At 37.1% G+C, this 22,289-nt stretch overlaps 1 protein-coding gene and 1 long non-coding RNA gene across 3 annotated transcripts in view; one reads left to right on the top strand and one right to left on the bottom strand.

Annotated features, from left to right (window-relative positions):
* The window catches only part of LOC137062960 (ephrin type-A receptor 5), a 121,439-nt gene extending 108,041 nt beyond the window's left edge, over positions 1–13,398 (top strand). Inside the window, exons 15-17 of the mRNA XM_067433927.1 lie at positions 2,287–2,480; positions 7,515–7,670; positions 9,077–13,398. Coding sequence (XP_067290028.1) covers positions 2,287–2,480; positions 7,515–7,670; positions 9,077–9,182 — 456 coding nt within the window. The 3' untranslated portion in view covers positions 9,183–13,398. The remainder of the gene's footprint in view (positions 1–2,286; positions 2,481–7,514; positions 7,671–9,076) is intronic.
* A 4,739-nt stretch (positions 13,399–18,137) lies between these two features.
* LOC137062814 (uncharacterized) lies at positions 18,138–20,750 on the bottom strand. 2 transcript variants are annotated; one of them, XR_010901284.1, is made up of 4 exons: positions 20,620–20,750; positions 19,033–19,184; positions 18,836–18,925; positions 18,138–18,296 (listed from the first exon to the last, which is right to left on the bottom strand). It is a non-coding gene; the product is annotated as an uncharacterized lncRNA (long non-coding RNA). The 2 variants fall into 2 exon arrangements; XR_010901283.1 differs by lacking the exon at positions 18,138–18,296 and having other exon boundaries at positions 18,356–18,925.
* Positions 20,751–22,289: the final 1,539 nt, after the last annotated feature.

The following is a 22,289-nucleotide window of genomic DNA, read 5'->3' as shown; positions in this document are numbered from 1 at the left end:
TAGTAAAAAACGAGGACCATCTATTATCCTTTTTGTATATTTTTGTTTATTACTACAGGCTATTCAGTTTTGTTTGCATATATTAAGCCATTACAGCTTCAGATATTGAAAAACACATGCCGAGCAGCCGCCTCGCTGTCTTTTGTTATGTAGATGCGCATGTCATATGTCAGCGCATGAGATGACAAGTATATTTGCAGGCAGAGATGAAACACAAGGCGATGCTTAAGTTTTCCCAACATATCCCAGAAGGAGGTGCACACAGCAGTCATGGTTTTATCAAGCACGACTGACCTTTTTTCCTCCTTTACAGTTGCCAGTGACGGCTTCATCTTTGCCTCACATCTCGTTCTGTGCTCCATCATTAATCCGTTTCACACACACTCGGGAAGGGAAAGTTATTTGATGTTTTATTTAACAGTTTCTTGAGGGTTCCCCTCAGATCTCGGCTTCCTCTGCTCAGCCAGACACTTGTGTGTTTCTCTCGCTCTGTCTGTCTGCGTGTCAGTCTGTCTCTGTTTTCTCTCCGCGAGTCTTTTCCGCGAGGGAGCTGCCGTTGATGTGGTGTTGCTCTTTGTGATGTGGGAGTGTGGGGGATTTTATTTTAGCTTGGAGGAGAGGAGAGATGCTCTTTGTTGATTCAGAGTTATGTTGGCAATATCACGAAAAGTTAAACTGATCTTATAGACATATCACATTCACTCTGGAACACAACATGACTGTCTATTCATTTTCATTAATTATGTAATATAATACGATCTGTCAAATGAGGCACCGCAAGAACACACGATTAATATGACTATTTGCATGTCAAACAATTTCAAAAAGAAGATTCCTCTGCTCACCAATGCTGCAAATATTTATATAAAAGAATGTAAAAACTGTAATAATTAAATATTATTACAATTTAAAATAACAGTTAAGTAATTTAAAACAATCTGCAGTCACGTGATCCTTCAGAAAATCATTTTAATTTGCTGCTCAAGAAACATGTATTATTATCATTGATAATTGTGAAGCTTTTTTAAAGATTCAAAAGAGCAGCATTTATTTTTAAATAGATTTTTACAATGACTTTTGATAAATTTAACATGTCCTTGCTGAATAAAATTATTCATCTTTTAAAAATAATTCTGACCCCAAACTTATCGTAAAGCACTGAAATAGAATAATTAACTATTAGTTATAATAATGCTTCGTTAGCGCTTCTCTCGCTTTCTCTCTCTCTCTCTCTCTCTCTCTCTCTCTCTCTCTCTCTCTCTCTCTCTCTCTCTCTCTCTCTCTCTCTCTCTCTCTCTCTCTCTCTCTCTCTCTCTCTCTCTCTCTCTCTCTCTCTCTCTCTCTCTCTCTCTCTCTCTCTGCATACTAAAATAAAACCTGTAACTGTACTCTCATATTTTTTCATTAAACTTTAAGGGTCCTCTCCTCTGTAGAGCATCCAAATAAATCACTTTTGAGTTGCCAGTTAAAGGGATAGTTCGCCCGAAAACTAAATTCATCCCATAATTTACTCACCCTCAAGCCATGGTAGGTGAATACGACTTTCTTCTTTCAGCCAGACACAATCAGTTACATTAAAACATATCATTGGTCTTTCAAGCTTTATAATGGGAGTGAACGGTACCATAGATTTTGATTCCCAAAAAAGAACATCCAACCATCATAAAAGTAATCCATAAGGCTCCAGGGGTTTAATAAAGGCCTTCTGAAGTGAGGTGATGTGTTTTTGTAACAAAAAAGCCATTTTTATATGTAAACTGTAATCACTTGCTTCCGATAATGTCCAAATGCGAGTCTAGTTTCGGCGTAAGAGTGATCCTCTAGAACCGTTTGTACTTTTATAATGGATGGATGCACTTTTGTGGGATTCAATATCTATGGTACCTGTCACTCCCATATATATATATATATATATATATATATATATATATATATATATATATATATATATATATATATATATATATATATATATATATATATATATATATATATATATCCAATTGTGTTTGGATGAAAGAATAAAGTCACCTAGGATGGCTTGAGGGTGAGTAGATTATGGGATAATTTTCATTTTTGGGTGAACTATCCCTTTAATTTTAGCTGGCTAGGAAGCCAGCTGCCTCTGTAAGCCATAGACGGGAAGGTCAAGTGTGTTGACTTTACCACCTGGTACCCAGCAACAATTCATGAACCGGAACAATCAGTGTTTGGACACGTAGGGCACATCATATATTTATTATGGAACATGATGTAAAGTGGTTGCAATCTTTTCTGTTGTCTCAGGTGATAAAGGCAGTGGAGGAGAACTACAGACTCCCGGGTCCCATGGACTGCCCGACCGCCCTCTATCATCTCATGATGGACTGCTGGCAGAAAGACAGGAACAGCCGGCCCAAATTCGAAGAGATTGTCAGCTTATTGGACAAACTCATCCGCAATCCCAGCAGCCTGAAGGGTCTCGTTAACCCTTCTAACAGGTAGAAGACCGACTGTTATAGTTTACTTTGCTCATGATTTTCATTTGTGTAACTCTCCTTTCAATAATCTTCCTGTTCTCGTTCTTTATTGCTCCCATCAGACTATATGCTAATTATGTTGTTATTTACGGCATATGATTGAGATCACAAATGATGTGTCGGTGAAAAATTGATAACCGAGGCTTAAGTACCGTGCTACACGCTTGTCACAGGAAATCAAGATTTAATGACACTTCTGACAAATGCGCACTCCCATTTCATGATTTAATGTCGCGTTAAATGGAAGTGACAGTGTGCAAATGACTTCCAATTACTGTGATTATACGTATCGAATACATTTGCCTCACGTGACGTGTTCTGTATTCTTACATGTTGGAATCATCAATTATCTGTAATTGTGTTATGCCGTTATGTTCAGGTTTAATGTGAAATTGATTTGGACTCTGGGAATGTTTTCTGTAGCTGCTACTGCACCGTAATTTCCTTTATTTGCCTTGGATTATAATATTAACAAGTTTGGCCAAGTGACCACTGATTATATTGATATTTATAGTCATAATAAGGTTTGATTCAACATGCATATGAAAGCAGAATAATAAATAGCCTGGGTAAACCCAGCCTGATCTGCCGGCGATTTGATTTCGCCCTGCAACTCAGTCTGGAGACCTGTACATTCATTTTTACTGCTTCTGTTACATTTTTCGGGAACCAATCACAGACTGACTTATCCACCTGGAGCGCTATTGGCGGGTTTAACACGAGGATGGATAGAGAAGCGATGGGTCATGCCTCTTGTGGTCTGATAGGTTGAACGACTATCCAATTGCATACAGAGTCATTTGAATGCTGTCCATTGATCATGCCTTTTGTTGTCCGATTGGTTGAAGGACTATCCAATTGCGGACAGAGTCATTTGAATAATGCTTGTTTATCACGCCTCTTGTGCTGTTAAAAATACAGAGCAGACTCCCCAGACCAATGTTCAATCTTAAATTGAGCTTGGTCTGGTGATGGCCAGACAAAATCATAAGCTTTCTTTCATATAAATACTTGTTCTGAAGGTAAGACACTACAGGCAAATGGTCAATTGGCACTGTTCAATTTTAGGCTACTTGACTTTTCGTAACATTTGGGGTTTAAAGAAAACATGCTTTTTCTTGGTGCCACGGTATCGCTGCGTTTTTTTCATGCAGCTGACTGGCGTATTCAATTGTTTTCAATGGGAGTGCCACGTTTTTAGAACGCCGTAATGAGGCTCTGAGCGTTCAGCGTTTTTTTACTGGTTGCCGAAAGTTAAAGAATGTTCAACTTTGAATAAAGTGCAGCACTCATCACTGTCACTCTTCACCCAGCCGTCCAATCACAGTGATTGGAGGAGGGGCGGGACAAATACAACACCGACCAACCGCCACATTCTGCTTGTACAACGTCACAGACCAGATGAAAACAAGTAGCATAATAACGGAAAAAATATATATTTAAAACAAGATCCAAAGCAAATATTATACATTGTATCTGCATTTTTATATAGAATGATACAGAAACAAACTATCTGTGAAATGAGATACTACCAACACTTCCACGGATATTCCGTATAATAACAAGCAAAGAGTGAAAAAAAAACCTGCTGCCAAAACGCTGTCAAGGGCCCAAAGAGCCAGCAGTCTAAAACTGCTTTGGTGGACACGCGGCCTACGAATGACTTCAGTGCCGTTCTTTGATCTTTTCTCAAAGAAAAGCTTAACTCCAAGTCTTATAGAGTCGCGGCCAAAGCCTATTCGAAAGACAGCTGTTTTTCAGCTTCTTTGTTTACAAGTAGCACGCAGAACCTCCGCAACTCAGCCGTCATTATGTTGAGCCTGCCCACCGACTCTAAACACGATGTGATTGGCCTTACCAGAGTTTGGTTTTTCCAGCTCACAATCCAACAAAGAGCTGCTAGACACTGGCTGAAAATTAGATTTTCTGCCGCTATGGTCCATCTAGATTTCAATACAATTTTGAAATGTTGACTTTTCAGGCCTATCATACACCCGCCGCAAGAGTTTTTTGTTGTTGTTGTTGTTGTTGTTAGTTTCAGTCCGACGTGGTTATCATTTTCACGTCCAGCACCACTTTGTTTAAATAGCAAATACAGTCGCGCCCATCTGTCGCTCATGCTCGTCTGAAAACGAAATGTGTTCAGGCGCATTATTGGCACACTGCTATTTTGAAAACGAGAAAACACTGTATTTTTTGTTATTTAAAGGCCGTGTTAGTAATATGCAGATATAGGCGGGTGCACAATAGAGGATGACAAGGGAGTGGATTTTCACTCCTGTCCCGTCCCACTCCCATAGAAAGAAATCTTGTCCCGTCCCACTCCCAGACCAAAGTTTAAAAAATAATCCCATCCCATCCCGCTCCTGGTAAACTGACTCCCACTCCCATCCCGCTCCTGTTTAAACTGACTCCCGCTCCTGTACCGCTCCCATATATTTTTTTCTTCAATTAGTGTTTAATACATAGAATTTGATTTAATCTGCTCTCCATCCTGTTTTAGACCAGCTGCTGAGCCCCTGTTTCTCAACACAAATAAAAGACAGCAAATAAAAGAAAAACAGTACATAGTTCACACCATGTCTACAATAGTTTAATAAATCCAAACAGCACATAAAGCTGCATTTTACTCATTTATTGTTGAGTAAACAATACATTTACAGTTTACATTTACAGTTTTAGTTATAGTTCTAAGACTGCTTACTGCTTAGTTTTAGTTATAGTTCTAAGACCACTGCTCTTTGAATTCCGGCGGGAAGCCTTGACAAAAACTTTTGAGTGTGCGTCCTTATATGACGTACACAGCGCGCGCCTTCACCACCGAAGAGCGCGCACAGCGACCAAGCTATAATGTTGACAAGAGAGGAAAATACATTTTTCTGAGGGATAAACTTTTTATTTCGTTATGAAGATAATGTTGGCATAATGACACTGTCCCTAAACCTACACATGTAAGCAAACAATCAACTACCTTCAAATGCGCCTGACATTAGAATTTTTTTTTTTTTCTGAGATGATTATTACACTTTACAACAAATAAATAGCTTTTATAGAACCGTATAAGTCCCATAGACAGTAAGATAAGTCCTGGTGGCCGTTGAGAGTTGCTATGGCATCTGTAAACAAATTCCAGCTGCTGGAGAGGACCGCGTCGACATCTGATGCGGTAGACAAACTGAAAGCTTTAAATTTGAATACATTGCTTGATATTTGATATCCGTTCGAATTAGATTTTTTTTTTTCAAAAATGACAGCCCTAGTAGGCGTATTAAAAGGAAAACTACAAAATGTTGCATTTACTTTTTTTTTCCGTCTTTGCTATTGGTTGATTCCCGCTCCCATCTGCTCCCGTTAACCATTTATCCTGTACCGTCCAAATCCCATGATTAATAGCAAAGATGACTCCCATCCTGCAGGAATCCCACGGGAATCCCGTGACCCGTGGGATTCCCGGAAAAATGTCAGCCTCTAGTGCACAATGTGCGTACACTCTGCTTATTACAAACACCGGGCAGCAGCACACAAACATTTTTAAATATAAAAAAAATAAAAGGATTCCTTTCTGGAGAAGCGCTCAGTCTTTCGGCTCGCAAATTCCACAGTATAACTATTAAACCTGCCATGGTGCAAGCACAGCTGGCTTTTAAAGGCAATGGGAGATGAGACTCTGGTTTATTGCACGTTATGCCCAAAACACACCCACAATGACTCATTAAGAGAATAGGTACAACCCTTTTGGACCACGCCGACCTTTTTGTCTGTCATTAAATTAGCAAAAGTGCACCTGCGTCATGCGCTTTAGACTATGCGCTCAGATTGTTATTATAGTATCAAAATAGGGGTGTAACGATACACTTGTGTCACGATTCGATATGTATCTCGATACTGAACTCTCTATACTATACGTATCCCGATATTTTAAGGCCAAATAAAGTTTTTTTATTTTTTATTTTATGCCCTGACTCTCCTGCTATTATGTAAGAATGAACCATCTGGAATGCTTTAAATAATTATACTACTAAAACTAAATGTGATCTGGTAATTTAAATGATGTTTGTGTTTCACTAAGGAATGTCGCTTTAAATGGTGTTTGCGCTTTGACTTCGAGGAGTGTCGCTTTAAATAATGTTTGCGCTCTCACTTGCGCGCGCACTTCAGATGATCAATGCAATCCGTCACAGCTCTAATCTCAAGAAAGCTTGTCAAAAAGACTGCTCTCAAATTGTACACGTTTATTTCATCCAATAATTTTAATTCTGCATTTACTCCTTCTCATGTTGTTTTCGCGCGTCATGCAATCATTTGAACATCCGTGTTCATTACAGTATGTGCGTCGTGATAAATATATTCATCACAAAGCAATTGTGCCTCTTCAGAAGACTTGAAGACTAAAGAAGATTTGGATTAGACAATTAGTTATTTTTACATGCCTTATGACATTCTTTGCATCTTTTAAGTTTGAGAGGAATGGACTTTAAAAATGGAGGGACAGAAATCCCTCAGGTTTCATAAAAGAATATCTTAATTTGTGTTTGGAAGTTAAATAAAAAACGACATGATGGTGAGTACATGATGACAGAGTTTACTTTTGTGGTAGCCTACATTTGTTAATTTGTGTTTGGGTGAATTATACCATATAAATAGGCCGACTACAGCAAGTTGGGTCTTGGATAAAATAACTCTATATGGCGAATCTTATCGTTTCCATCAAAGATACATATCATCATATTTTTATATCGCATTATATCGTTTAACGATATATCGTTACACCCCTATATCATAACACATTTTGATGAAAAAAAAAAAGTAAAATAGAAATTTGTCATTTGAAATTTGTGACTTTTTTGTGTTTTTAAAAAAGCCTGTTAGATGATACATTATTCTGCTTGAGTCAGCTCAGAACTGTAAATGTTTTTAGTATATGGCCTTCACCTAGAAATTTAATGCCAGGTTTATGTAACCATTTGTTCACTACTGTACCTGTCTCTCCCACAGAGTGTCCAATTTATTAGTGGAGCACGGGAGCCCTGAGGGCTGTGTATTCAGATCTGTGGAAGAATGGTTAGAGGCCATAAAAATGGGTCGATACACAGAGCTTTTCACGGAAAGTGGATACACTTCTCTGGAAGTAGTCACTCAAATGACCTTGGAGTAAGTCATCTGTTGTGGAGGTCGTTGAGCCTCTTTGATGTTCATGTACTGGAAAAATGACTGTATTGGTGGAAGTGTAACCTCCATTTCATGTTTTGATCTTGGAGAATTTGGATGCATTTTCTAATGGTTAATTGTTACAGCTTAGAAAGAGGTGCAGAGTAATTAACTGTAATTGGGGCAAATTGTTTACACATTTGAAATGTAAAAATCATACTAGGTAGGGTATAGCTGCACCACAATTAACTCTTTCCCAACCAGTGTTTTTGAAAAGATGAGTTGCTCATTTTCATAAAAGTTCCATGGTCCCCAGAATATTTTGTTGTATGAATATGCAATATATCAAAAGAAAGAATAGACACTCGGTTTGAAAAAAAAATTATATATATATATATATATATATATATATATATATATATATATATATATATATATATATATATATATATATATATATATATATATATATATATATATATATGTATATATATATATATATATTATATCCACAAAAAAATATGAAACAGCACAACTGTTTTCAACATTTATAATAAGAAGAAATGTTTATTGAGCATAAAAATTATTATTGTTGAACCAGCAAATTTGTGAGCCAAACTTTTACTTTGGTTTTTTTTATTTTATTTTTTTATTTTTGTGTAAAAAGAAACAGATAATGCATTAAAAAATAAAATAAAAATCTTACAGACAAATGCTGCAGTATTAACTCTTTCCCTGCCAATGAGGGAATTTCCCAGCTTTCCGTGTTTTCATTATTATATGGTAGGGGGTGCTATTACACATCTACTGAAAGAGTACAGAATCTCCTGATCAAAACACATGTGAAGAAGAAGCAGAAACATGTGATATAATATGTAAGCAGATGAATATGTAAAATAATGTGATCATCAACATTAAACTAGAAATGAAAGCTGCCTAATGTTACTGAATAAAATGTCTATATACCTGAAGATTTAGGGCTATTCATGGACTCGATCTACCCCAGCTGTGTTTTGAACATTGTTCTCAATCTAATCCAGACATGGTCTTGGACAATGGACAATGGTCTTGGACAAAAACGCATTGTCCTCAGCTTTTTGCTCAAAAATTTAGCATTTTTTTAAGACAATCCCCCACACTGAAGTGTTGAAAAAAGGAAATGGGATTTTTTTTTTTTTTTTTTTTTTTTAAGTTGAGGCTATTTAATATATATGCAACAAAATATTCTGGGGGTCATGACAATTTTGTGAAACTGGTTAAAAATGCTTGCAGTGGCTGGCTACTTAAAAAAAAAAAAAAAACCTTGACAGGGAAAGAGTTAATGAATAAAGTTTAATCATTATCGTTTAATCATTATAAGAGAACCCTGACAGAAATATATTTGATAGCTATATGCTGTTCTTTTGCAGGGATCTTAGGAGGGTTGGAGTCTCTTTGGCCGGCCATCAGAAAAAGATTCTCAACAGCATTCAGGAGATGCGAGTCCAAATAATGAACGCCACTTTGCCCATCTGAGACCTGCTTCAGAGGAACTTCCAACAGTAGCCTAGCACTTTCTACGGACACTTATTTATTGAGCGGAACTATTTAACGATGAAATTTGATGCTGAAGAACAAAAAAACGCTGGATAGATGGACAAGCGGTTACTGTTTCGTTTGTGCAAAGCCTCTAAACTAAGAGTCACAGGAGGAGCTTGACTGAAACGTTGAGTCGTTGTTTGGAAAAGTGTGGCACATCTCCAGGTAGGACTACTGACTTGGGATCAGGTGTCTCTGGGCTGAATGTATAGCATTTTTTCCATGACCTCATTCAACAATATTATTACCTCCGGAATTCCACGAAAGACTGCGGTCAGTTTCAGCTCGGATGTTTTTTTTCACACCAAGTTCACCTGGGGCGATGTTCAAGCATTGAGACTGAAGTCATATCATGGGCTGAGGGAACGAATGGCAGTGTTAAACAAAGCAATAGTAGATTTCGAGCTTGATGTTGATTTTACGCTGTTCTAAATGGTTTCTTCCTTGTTTTAATAAAAGGACAAAGCAATGGACAGGATCGTTTTCCTTTTGCACAATATATGTGTCATGAAGGACAGAGGAAATGTATTTGTATTTGAAAATGTGACACGTTTCCAAACCACAAGTTTATTTTAGTTCCAAGGATGTTTTGATGTTTTACGTGTAAATATTGTACAGTTGCGTAGGTAAAGTGGAGCTCAAAGGCATCCATCCATGTTCATGTGGGGTTGATATACTGTACTTTAGTGTGGGTGGGCTAACATACTATGTATATTCAGTCCAGTCAATAAATGTTTATATTGCCTCTCAGTGCTTCATTAGATAGAAAATGAATTGTTTTACCATTGATGTATGACCTCTGCTATATTTTGCGACCCATACTTTTGCCCTGCTCAGTTTTCACAGCATGGTGGATATTTAAAGTCAACATGAACTCAAAAGAGACACTATCTAGTTTCTTACTTGGGGTTTTTGGTTTTATTGTACACAATGCATCATTGGTTTCATGTCGAAATAACTTGGCAAATAAGGATAAATTGGGAATTACAATGAAGTACATTGCGTTAATGAAGTAAAATCGGTTGCATGGGTTTCATGTTGACTTTAAGTTGGTTCAGTATATCATAAAGTAAATTCCATGCTAGCAAAAACAGTTATACTTGAGACAGGGTGTCGGTTATGGTTAATGGTAATTTTGACCCTCAGTGTTCAAACAAGCAGTACATTGTGTATATTTACTCTAAATAGACTTTCAAAAGAAGGCTAGACAGATTAAAAGTTTCTATTATTGTAAGTCACTTTTTTGAGTTCAATTTTAAGCTGTTGAGTACAATGTCTTTTTTTGGTGAGAGAACCTTTGGATATGAAACTTAAAGGGATAGTTCACCCAAAAATGAAAATTAGCACATCATTTACTCACCTTCAAGCCATCCTAGGTGTATATAACTATCGGAGTAAGTATCGTGAATGCGTTAGGCAGTGAATGGCTGCCCAAAATTTGAAGCCCAAAAAATGGTGTATAATGGTGTATCCATCCATTATGAAAGTACTCCACACAGCTCCGGGGGGTTAATAAAGGCCTTCTGAAGAGAATTGATGGGTTTGTGTAAGAACAATATCCATATTTAACACGTTATAAAGTTAAATATCTAGCTTCCGGCGGACCACTTCCATATTCAACTTACGGAAAAAGCGTGACTGGCGCGACAATGAAATCGGGGGTAGTGTAAGTGAAAGTTTCCGGTCTGCCAGAAGCTAGATATTTTACTTTATAACATGTTAAATATGGATATTTTTCTTAACAAAACACATCGATTCTCTTCAGAAAGCATTTATTAATGCCCCAGAACTGTGTGAATTCATTTTATAATGGACCGATGCACTTTCGTTGGGCTTCAAATTTTGGGCTGCCATTCACTGCCATTATAATGCTTGGATTAGCCAGGAGATTTATTAATATTGTAGAACTCAAATTGTATTTGTCTGAAAGAATAATGTCATATACACCTAGGATGACTTGAGGGTGAGTAAATTATGGGATCATTTTTAGGTGAACTATGCCTTTAAAGAGTTTTCTGATCTTTGACAAAAGTGTTGTCATGTAAATGCAGTGAGAGAAGTCAATAATGTGGTTAGCCTAGCATGCTAACGCTATTAGTCGCCAGTGTCCTTTTCTAATGCTGCCTTCACATGTCATCGGAACTATCGTAAATACGAGTTTCCTAGGTGGAAAGTGGACATGAACACCCTCTCAAGTCGCATATACTCCCGGGAAACTTTGTTTTATGCCAAAACTTTAAACATGGCTGAGGGAAGAATGCATGCTGCTGCGACTTCTATCTTAGTTTCGCCTTGTCATTTAAGAAATGAATATTTACATGCATCTACACATTTGCAACATGTTTTATACACAGCAAAAATAGCCTGCGTTTGACATTCCCTCGGAGCAATATCTTATATTATATAATACTAAATATCTTTAGTAGGCTACATTCTGGCTTAAATACAGTTTCCCCAATGAATAGGAAAGCATAAACATGGTGTCCATCCTCTTTATTTTTTCCAACAACAAAGCACTTGAACGCGACAAGCTCGTAATCGCAAAGTGGGAAGTTGGAATTTTCCGATAGCACGTGAAGGCAGCATAACTTCTCAAAAATAGTAGAATGAGTTATTACACTGAGGTCAAAATTATTGTCGTTGTTAATCGACAACATGCCACATATTATAGCATCATAGGTTGCATAATAAAAGGAAATGTTGAATGTTAGGACTCATTCAGAAATTCCAGCCATTAAGTAATTTAAGTAGTATTTTAGGTTCATAATTGTTTATTAAAGCACATTATTTTCCTATTAACACTACTGAAAGGCCACAAGATTATATTAATAAGTGCTGAAGTATGTCACATATTTCCTCAAAACCTCGCTTATAATTATAGTCAGTGCAAGTATTTCTATCAAGTCCACTCTGGTAGAGATATTTATTACTTTTAATTTCTTGAAGTTTGATCGTATCAAATAAATAGCAGCATAATGCTCCCAAATTAGTCAAATGAAAGTGTTCAGACCTTCATCGATCAGAATTAATAATGACCAAAAAACTTAATAACAAAGTTAATGACAAATTTTCAGTTAATTTAAATCTACATTGATTTGCACTTAAACATATGCTCTTTTATAATGGGTGAAGATTATTTGACATGTATTGCATTGAATGTTACTATAATGTACTTGGAAATTCGTATTTTATGCAATGCAGATTCTCTTGCACTGAAATTCACTTGGTTTAACTATGTATCATATTAAGTTAAATACAATTTTAGTTGGAATTTATACATGTGTTTTGACCCTATTGTATCTTAAAAACAATGACAAAAAAGGTTTAATGGATTTGACATCAACATTTTTAGCCCGACCAACCACGTGCCATGCTTTAATACTGCAAAATGCTTGAGTGTGTTCAGATTTGTAGCTGTTGTTTATTGTAGTGATATTTCTTCTTCATAACCATTGATCATATCTGTCAGAATGAAAAGCCAGATTCATCATGTTTTACGAGCATGTTTTCCCTATTATCAGGTTGTTTACTTAGAATATGTAAATTTGGATAACTTTTAGTTGTAGTCATAAACATAGAACAGTTGCCTTTAGTTTGACATTTATGATTGTGGTTACGCAAAATACATCTAATTCACACACGAAAATGTCAAATGTAGCTGCAATTAAAAGCTTTCTGGTTTAGTGTTTATGAATATCAAATTGTTCTATAGCCCTGTGAACTTTGGGAGAGTTTAACGGCACAAGGTTACACAATTTACACATAACCTCACACTATTTGATATTTGCTAAATGAGCCCACCACCTCTAAAATCACTATACTGACTAAAATAATTTTAGCATTAAACACTGATGTTGAGTGCATCGGATAATTTCCAAACATTTACTCTAATACAAAATTATATGCATGGTGTTGGTGGGCTGCATATTACAAATGCATTTTATCAGCATAATGAATATATTGTTTAAATATTTCATCATATTTGGTCCAATAAAGAGAGGGGAAAAGAATGGAAAGCACAGAAAAAAAGTAGTTTATATGTGATAATTGTTTGTCTATTACCTTTTACTGTGTGTTTTGTTGTGTAAATGTCTTTTGTAGTGTAATATATTAAATTTTATATTTTTTTGTAATAAACTGGTGAGAAGCCCAACATTGCTGAGTTCTCCATGCAGTGCAATAATGGCAAAACTAGCTGACATTTACCAGCAGCAGGCGATGTGGTCTTGATTTCCACAATTTTCGTTGCAAGGTTTTTTTGTTTACAAGTCACTAAAAAGTCACTTTCCAAATATATCCTTATGCTCAAAACATACATCTTATGTCTGTTCGAGACAAGATTGGAAGTGGGAATAAATATCCCAGTTGAAATGTCACTTCTGAGTACCTCAGTAAGTTTTAGTCAATCATGTCACATTCACATTTTGACCACATGATGTCACCATGACACAAATCTGTCATGTCAAAAATGTGTCAATATGGCAAAAACAGAATAAAATAACAAAACATAATGCTATTGGCTTTTAAAACAGCTGATGAAAAGCACAAATTAAGGCATCATTTACCACTTAAATGCATACCTCGGGGCTTTAATGCCCTGTGACGTCATTCTCTACCTTTCTCCTCATTCATTGTTTTAATGTTTGACATCCTCAATCGATCCATTTTAAACAATATAACAAGAAAAAAAATGCAATTATAATTAAATGCCTGTTTTTGATGTTTTTGTCAAAATTCTATAGGCACTAACAACCCAAGGTGTGTGAGTTTGTCCTTTTTTTTCTGCACAATTGTAAATGAATCATGAATAATGATGAAATAAGTGCAATTCACATTTATTCCACTAGGTGGCAATGTCTAAAACACAATGATGACGTGACGTTTCCAATCAGTTAGCTTAGACAGAAAACAAAACTATATCTAATTATAATCTGCAAAATTCTAAATATGGCTCAGCGATTTACAGTAGAGCAAAAATATGAACACATTCAAATATTAGTGTCACTGTCACTTGATGATAGCCTGGATGCCAGCCGAACTTAGCCCCGCCCACAACATTTTTAGGTAGATGATGGACAGATGATAAACAGTAACATAATCACCCACGTCATCAAAGGGGCTTGGATTATATTTGTTCGGATCCTAAACAGAGAGCTTGTTTGTACGCTCTTGGGTCTATATATCACATAATAGTCACTTCCAGGTAAGTTTGATCAGGGTTTGTGCTAAGCTCTCCAGGGTGATCTCTCAAAAAATGTATGAACCCTGGCAATTGTTTACTGTGGGCAGTTTTCTCTTTTAGGTCAACTATTGCTAAGGAGAAGCAACAGTTTGAAGGGATTCTTGCTGATCAAGTTAGACACAACTGTAGACATGCTTATCTGAGATTCTTTGCAATTCCAGTAACACAAGAATGTCTTATACAATTCAGCATTTGTGTTTATGGCTTTGGGAAAAGTTTGCTTAATTGTATTAAAGGTGTCATGAACTGGCTTTTTAAAATATTTTATGCTGTTGTCTGAGGTCAACTAATGACGTTTGTGTGGTTTTTACATTCAAAAACATCATAACTAATAAGTAATAGGCTATTTTCTACACTGGTTTTGAGGCTCTCTCCTAAACGCTGGGTTTTGATGGGCGTGATGCACTGGAGACATAGAAGTAAACGCCCACGGCTAGGATTGGATAAGATTTGCATATTTAACGCGCTTGGGGGGGGGGGGGGGGGGGGGGTGAACCTAGGGGTAATTAACAGATGGTTACAGAGTAGATCGTTCTCTGGGATGCGTTTTAATGGAAATCAAATGTAAAGAGTTTTATCTCTAAACACAGATTAGCTTATAACACTAGTCTATGGGGCACAGAGTAGTGAAATTAAATCGCTAGTTAATACCACTAACAAGGCTAAAAATAGCCTCACACTAACACAGTAGCACAATGAGGGTCCCTACATGCAAACCGAAGCATTGAGAACTTTGTAAGAGTTCAAACAGTTTAATAAGAAGATACTTTATAAACATAGTGCATTACGTGTTCACGGACAGGCGCCATCTTGGAAAACAGTCTCGACTCGTCGAGCCACGAACGCTGTGCTAAGTGATGAACTGTGACTTGGAATCTCATATGGTCCGTTGTTTCCGGAAGAAAACACTGAACACAACAGAGAAAATAAATAAATAAAAATAAAAATGTCCATGTTATTACATTTCACAAACTTAATTCCTATCGACCAGCTCACTTAGAACAGCGCTCGTGGATCGATTCGTCGAGACTGTTTTCCAAGATGGCGCCTGTCTATGAACACGTAATGCACTATGTTTATAAAGTATCTTCTTATTAAACTGTTTGTACACTTACAAAGTTCTCAATGCTTCGGTTTGCATGTAGGGACCCTCATTATGCTACCGTGTTGTTAGTGGTATTAACTAGTGATTTGTGGTATTAACTAGTGATTTAATTTTACCACCCTGTGTCTACCTTGTGCCCCATAGACTAGCGTTATAAGCTAATCTGTTTTTAGAGATAAAACTCTTTACATTCGATTTTCATGAAAACGCATCCCAGAGAACAATCTATTCGGTAACCATCTGTTAATTACCCCTAGGTTCATTTCTCACCGGAGTTGTCCTTTAAAGACTTGGATTCCCATCCTAAACATAGACAAAGTTTCAAAAACTAAGTTTGATGGAGTATTTCAGTGTCAAAAATACTCCTTCCGGTTTCTCACAAGTTTCGGAGAGTTTTTTTCGAGTATGGGTCCGCTTGACGTCGACAGAGCGGAATGTCCTTGTATGGGCCGTACGGGCTCTTCTCCCGGAAGGGTGCGCGTGCATGACTAAGGCGAGAGAGCAAATGCACGCCCATAAACACTGCTCTCAAGCAGCAAATCCACTCGTCCGTGCAACACTTCCGTCCACTTTATTTTTATGAGTGGCGTCAAGCGACTTCAACACGCCCGCATAGCATTCCGGTAAGGCAGCGCTGCATTTGAACCGATTTGAACGCAGAAATTACAGGAAGCTTCACAACATCAGGCTTCAGTCGTGTCGCAAAGTGGATCTCCACGGTCACTGCTGTCAGGACTTCACCAAATCAACAATGTTACCAAAGAAGTGTGTTTTTGAGCGGTCCCAACGATAATGGTTCACGGTCCTACTTTGAAAACAGGCGGTGAGTAAAACTGCTTCAAATGTCTATGTTGTTGGCTATCGTCGCATAAGTAAACATCAGTAAACAACACGATCGTGTAACGTTACAGTTAATTTATCAATGGAGCATGCAATCTACACTGAAAAAATAAAACCCTTGGATCAACTTAAAAAAATTGAAGTAATCGATCACACGAAATATTTTACATTGACTCAAGTAAATAATTTAATTTAGTTTAATTTGAAAAGTTTAAATCCATGCAACCACTTTTTAAAGGTTGATCAAACTAATTATTTTAGATTGGAACAAACTAATTATTTTAAATTGGATCAAACTAACAAATCATTATTTTATGTTGGAATAAACTAATTATTTAAATTAAAACAAAGTAATATTTACAGGCCAAAGTAAATTAATTATTTTAGATTGGAACAAACTAATTATTTTAAATTGGATCAAACTAACAAATCATTATTTTATGTTGGAATAAACTAATTATTTAAATTAAAACAAAGTAATATTTACAGGCCAAAGTAAATTAATTATTTTAGATTGGAACAAACTAATTATTTTAAATTGGATCAAACTAACAAATCATTATTTTATGTTGGGATAAACTAATTATTTAAATTAAAACAAAGTAATATTTATAGGCCAAAGTAAATTAATTATTTTAGGTTGTCTCAAATTAAGATGTCATTATTTAAAATGTATAATCAAAACAAAAAAAAGCTTTTAAAACATTTTGATCAATGACTATCATAACACTTTCCTTTAGAACACATTTATATTTATTGTTCAATGAACATGTTCACATGTATGAAGAACAGTCTGCTTCACACAAAAATACAAATTTGTTACAAATAATCAAATCACCACTTGATGACATCACATTAGTAGTAATATTAAATTAGGAATGTTTGTCCTGACAACATAGTTCACCATAAAACATCCTAAAATACAATTAAAATATTAAGATACAAATGTATTTCATGTCCATAAATGTATATGATGATGAACAGTCTCTTTCAGCTGAACACCAGAGACAAATCCTGGAACTGCTCCTCAGACAGTGAACAGTGATCACTGCATCAGTTTCTGATACAGAGCTGTAAGCTCTACATTTAAAGGGTTAGTTTACCCAAAAATAAAAATTCTGTCATTAATCACTTATCCTCATGTGGTTCGACACTCGTGAGACCTCTGTTCATCTTCGGAACACAATTGAAGATATTTTAGTTGAAATCCGATGGCTCAGACAGGCCTTTAATGACACCAATGTCATTTCTCTCTCTTAAGACCCATAAAGAGTTCTGATTGGGCCAGCGCTTCCCGTGATGTGATTGGACAGCAGCTTAGCGCAATTTGCCCGGAAAGGTCCCGCCTCTTACCATAACGGGGAGATGCAAGCGCTGAATGCGCGCTCTTCTCCACAGCAACGAGACCACGCCCCCTATTTTGTGTGTTCTTGTGGGCGGAGGGTTAGTCAACAAACGGTTCTAGTAACGTCATTACAGCAGGAAGTGCAGCGGTGTAGTCCAAACCGGCTGTTCGCTGTAGGCTTTGAAAGGGAACTTCTGTTAAATAAAATATCTCGCTTGGCATTGAACTTTGAGCTTTATAATTTTACAGGTATTATTTATGCTCTAACAGCAACATTTCACACTAACTAAAGTTTGAAAGATAGAATTGCGAAGAACGGGACCTTTAATGACAGAATATTTGTTTTTGGCCGAACTAAACCTTTAAATATAACCTATTTGTATGCAATATAGCAAGCAGGTTCCGGACCTCTGATCCTTCAATGACAATTTTAATGTCTTTTGGTGGATGAAGAGGATCCTCTTTCCCAGTGATAAAGATCGCCATGGTTGTTTGCTCCAGTTCTTCAACCTCATTTTCCTGCATAAAAAAGAAAGAGGAAATAAGTACATTATAGTTTCAGAACTCTCCCATTTTCAGCTCTTACACACTCTAAACTGAACTTGAATAGGCGCGTGACGAGTGAGAGCAAAGCGAGGCCGGTAAGTAATTGGATGATCAGTGCCAACTGCACGTCACACTGGTCTCAGAGCTTTCACAGAGGAGTGAAGGGAGAATAAAAGGAGGAGCAACGACAGTGAAGGAAGAGAGAGGACCAGGCATGGATTTTACATAGCATAAAGGTGTTAAGTCATTTGCAAATGGATTCCTTTGGACACACTTATTTTGACAGTGTTCCAGGGAAGACAAGGAAAAAAAAGATGTCTGGGCATGGTCTAAGTGTTCACAGCTCAAAATTCAGCATCAAAGATTTCTCATAAATAGTGTTAAAATCTCATCTTGTGAGCTGAGTTTCTCATCACACCCCTATTTATTAAAAGTGGCTAGGAAAACCTAGACTATGACCATGTTAGTCTGTAGGTGTTATTTGTGTGAGCAAGTGAGAGAGATGCCCTTACCTGGTATTCTTTGAAAAGGTGCGCAAAAGGTTCGCCGAGGTAGATCAGAGATTTGAGGATGCATTCTCTTCTGATGGTGATGTCTGCAGTCTGAGTAAGAACAATAACTATGAATTAAAATTAAACAATTACAAAAACAAAAACAAAAAAAACACTATTCAGCCATGGATCCCACTGATTATCAAATTCATAGATACCTCATCTAAAACCTGCAATGTCCTGGTGGACTCCTCCCTTGCTCCTGATGACCTCCAACAGTTTGGTGGAGTGCTTGTCCAACTGCACCAAGAACTTGTAATCCAACTTGTCACCAAAGGAACTGTTGTAATTCGCATGAACTTAAATTGATCTTAAAAGTAGAGCATACAGAAATAAGTTTAGAAGATGGTGAACACAAAACAGAATCCCCAGCACAACCGTACTAAATTACAACAACAACAACTCATTAGTGAATCAACAGTTAGGTCTAAAAATGTGGAATGCCAGGGTATGGCAAATGCCATACGTAAACGAGTAGTCGTGTGCCCATTCTATTCTCTGCTATATGCCGACCTAAAACATTCACTTTCATAAAATCATCATCAAAGCAGTCCATATGTGACATCAGTTAGTTAATTCGAATCTCGAAGCATCGAAAATACATTTTGGTCCAAGTATCACAAAAACTATGACTTTCAATCTACGACATGTTCCTCAAAAAAAGATTAAAATGGTTCATGAATCAGTGAATTAATCAATGATTCGGATCGCCAATGTCATGTGATTTCAGCAGTTCGGATCGCGTGTCGAACTCCCAAACTGCTGAAATCACGTGACATTGGCGATCCGAATCATTGATCAATTCACTGATTCACGAACCGTTTTAATCTTTTTTTAGGAACACGAAAGAGAAGACAATGCTGAATAAAGTCTTTTTGATATTTTTGGACCAAAATGTATTTTCGATGTTTTATTAGCTTTCTGGAAATGGACAGTAAAGTGGGCATTGACTGCATATGCTCTGGGACTAAAATATAAAATATCTTAAACTGTGTGTGAAGATGGAGGTCTTAAAAAGTAAGGAACGACATTAGGGTGAGGAGTTAATGACATTCATTTCATTTTTGGGTGAACTAACCCTTTAAGAGCTGGAATAGAGTGTGGCCCCTTTAAGAGCTGCGAGTTTCACTATTGAACTGCCGGTATTTTGTGTGTGTGTGTGGAACTGTGCCGCGATTCACGCAAACTGTGAGAAACACAGACTCGGGAGCACTCTTTTTCAGAAAAGTAACCTGCTTATTCGTTTTAGCCGATTGTAATGTATTTAGTTCAATACTGTAAGCAGTGATGGTGTTAATGATTTACCTCAGATATATGAGCAAGCTTCAGCGCGCTCGGACTGCAGAGAATGTGCTCAGCGAAAAAACACACTTTTCTTTTGAACTGGAGTCTAATAAAAGTTAAGCAGAAAATATTGTAGCTTATATAGGCTATAACTGCACTTGTTTCGAGAAATGTTATTGTTAACTCTTTCCCTTGACACGGTCAATGCCCCCACAAAATGAATTTAGATAGTTTGCATCATGGTTTGCATGCATTTAGGTTATTAACGTTACTCACCCGCCCAATGAGGGGCTAAAATAACCGAACGTTATAGTTTGAATGAAGATTACGAACATTTCGAGTGCTATCTTAAAAGTTAATTTACACGCTATCAAGCGTTAGCGCTGAAATTACGGCCAGACTCAAGTCCCGTCAGATATACTTGAGGTAAAAACGTTAACGGTAGACAAAGTTTCTCTTACCTTATCAATGTTCCTCGTAGTTCTGTCTCGGAGCCTGGCTGGATGGGTCTGACGTCCGTTGAAATGTAACGTTACCGTCACGGCCACCGCTCAAGTTCGTGCTGTGTTCTTCTCAGACAGTTCTCAGACATTTTTTTTTTTTTAACCACAGAGAGCGGGATCTGCAAGTCAACAATGCGCATGTGCAAATCCTGCTTAATCTAAAAAAAATGCTCTGATCAAATTAATAAATTCAGTTTAATGTCCCGCTGCCCATTTAGATTCTATCAATGTAAAAAAATGGATTGAACCATAAATCTAAGCTTAAATGTTTACTTGACATGAAAAAAATAAAAAAAATAAGCTATTTCAATGAGAAAATACACATTAAACGAACAATACTAAAGTTATACTTTTTTCAGTGTATGGTGTGTTTAAATACATTTGTTTAGCTGACCAATATAGGTTTATTTGTTTATTGTAAAACCACCCAAACATAAACCTAGGGGACGTTCTCACAAAGCGTGCTTCGTCATTCAAATGCGCTAACGTTACTCCATTGTTGTTCTATGCCTAACGTTACACTAGTCTGACGTGCAAAACTGTTTTGCTTGTTACTGCTAATGTTTAGTCGCATATAATAGTCCATAAACCAAGTCATGTCCTCATAAACTGCGAGTAAACACACACAAATGTTGACAGGCCACTAAATACCACAGAGAAGGACGTCCTGCTGCTGCTGTTTCTCCTGTTCAATTTATTTCAGCCTCTGGATCTGATTCTGGATCATATATGTATTAGTTGAATATGATTGATAGCCATGGTTTATTAGGGTAAACGTTTTCTTCTCCACGCTTGAGGACGTCACCGCTTTGTGTGTGCTCGTGATTCTTTACCTTCGCCCACACGATACGCCTCCAGCCGCTCGTTTGTTTTTTCCGGAAAGACTCGGTACAGCCTATATTTCAGCCTAAGTATAATAAAACTAAAGACTTTTTCGGCGATATGAAGGATGCAATACTACTCTATAGGTACTTAAGATTGACTTAAACTGAGTGTTTCACCCCCCCTTTAAGCTCCCCTGTCAATTCACATGAGAGAGGAGAGAGTCAGGGAGAAGCGGCAACCAGAATGATTCTCTTGACCACAAGGCTCGTAAACGTCTTTATCAAACAAACACAGTGATTTATTTATCATCGACGCGCGATTGATTGGACTATTATTTTTATATTACACATAGCCCGCACGATCGCACGATACAAGCTCGAACTGCGCACACACACACACACGTTCGGTGCGTGCGCCGCCCTTCAGATATCTCGAGAGAGAGAATAGCAGAACAAGAACAGAATATAATGAGATTCATCGGCCTGCCGGGCTTTGCGAGCCTTGGCCCATACGAGTCCAGCGTGCTAAATGTATGCTCTATTAGACACGTAAACATAAGCAAAACAATCTATAATATACCTAAACAATGCAATACTATAACATAAAAAAACACGTTTTACTCACATACGTGTGTTGCACCATTCCTGTCGGATCCAAATCCAGCATTGACCGGAGATTTGTTTACAAACGATTCCGCAGTGAACTGAAGTGAACACCACTGTCTTCCCCACGTGAGCTGGAACTTCATTAAAAAATAAATGAAGTATCACATTCCTAATATTAGGATCTGAAGGAAGCTTATG

Source organism: Pseudorasbora parva, chromosome 23, assembly GCF_024679245.1.
Source record: "Pseudorasbora parva isolate DD20220531a chromosome 23, ASM2467924v1, whole genome shotgun sequence".
Taxonomy (NCBI): domain Eukaryota; kingdom Metazoa; phylum Chordata; class Actinopteri; order Cypriniformes; family Gobionidae; genus Pseudorasbora; species Pseudorasbora parva.
This window is presented reverse-complemented; position numbering and strand designations above follow the sequence as displayed.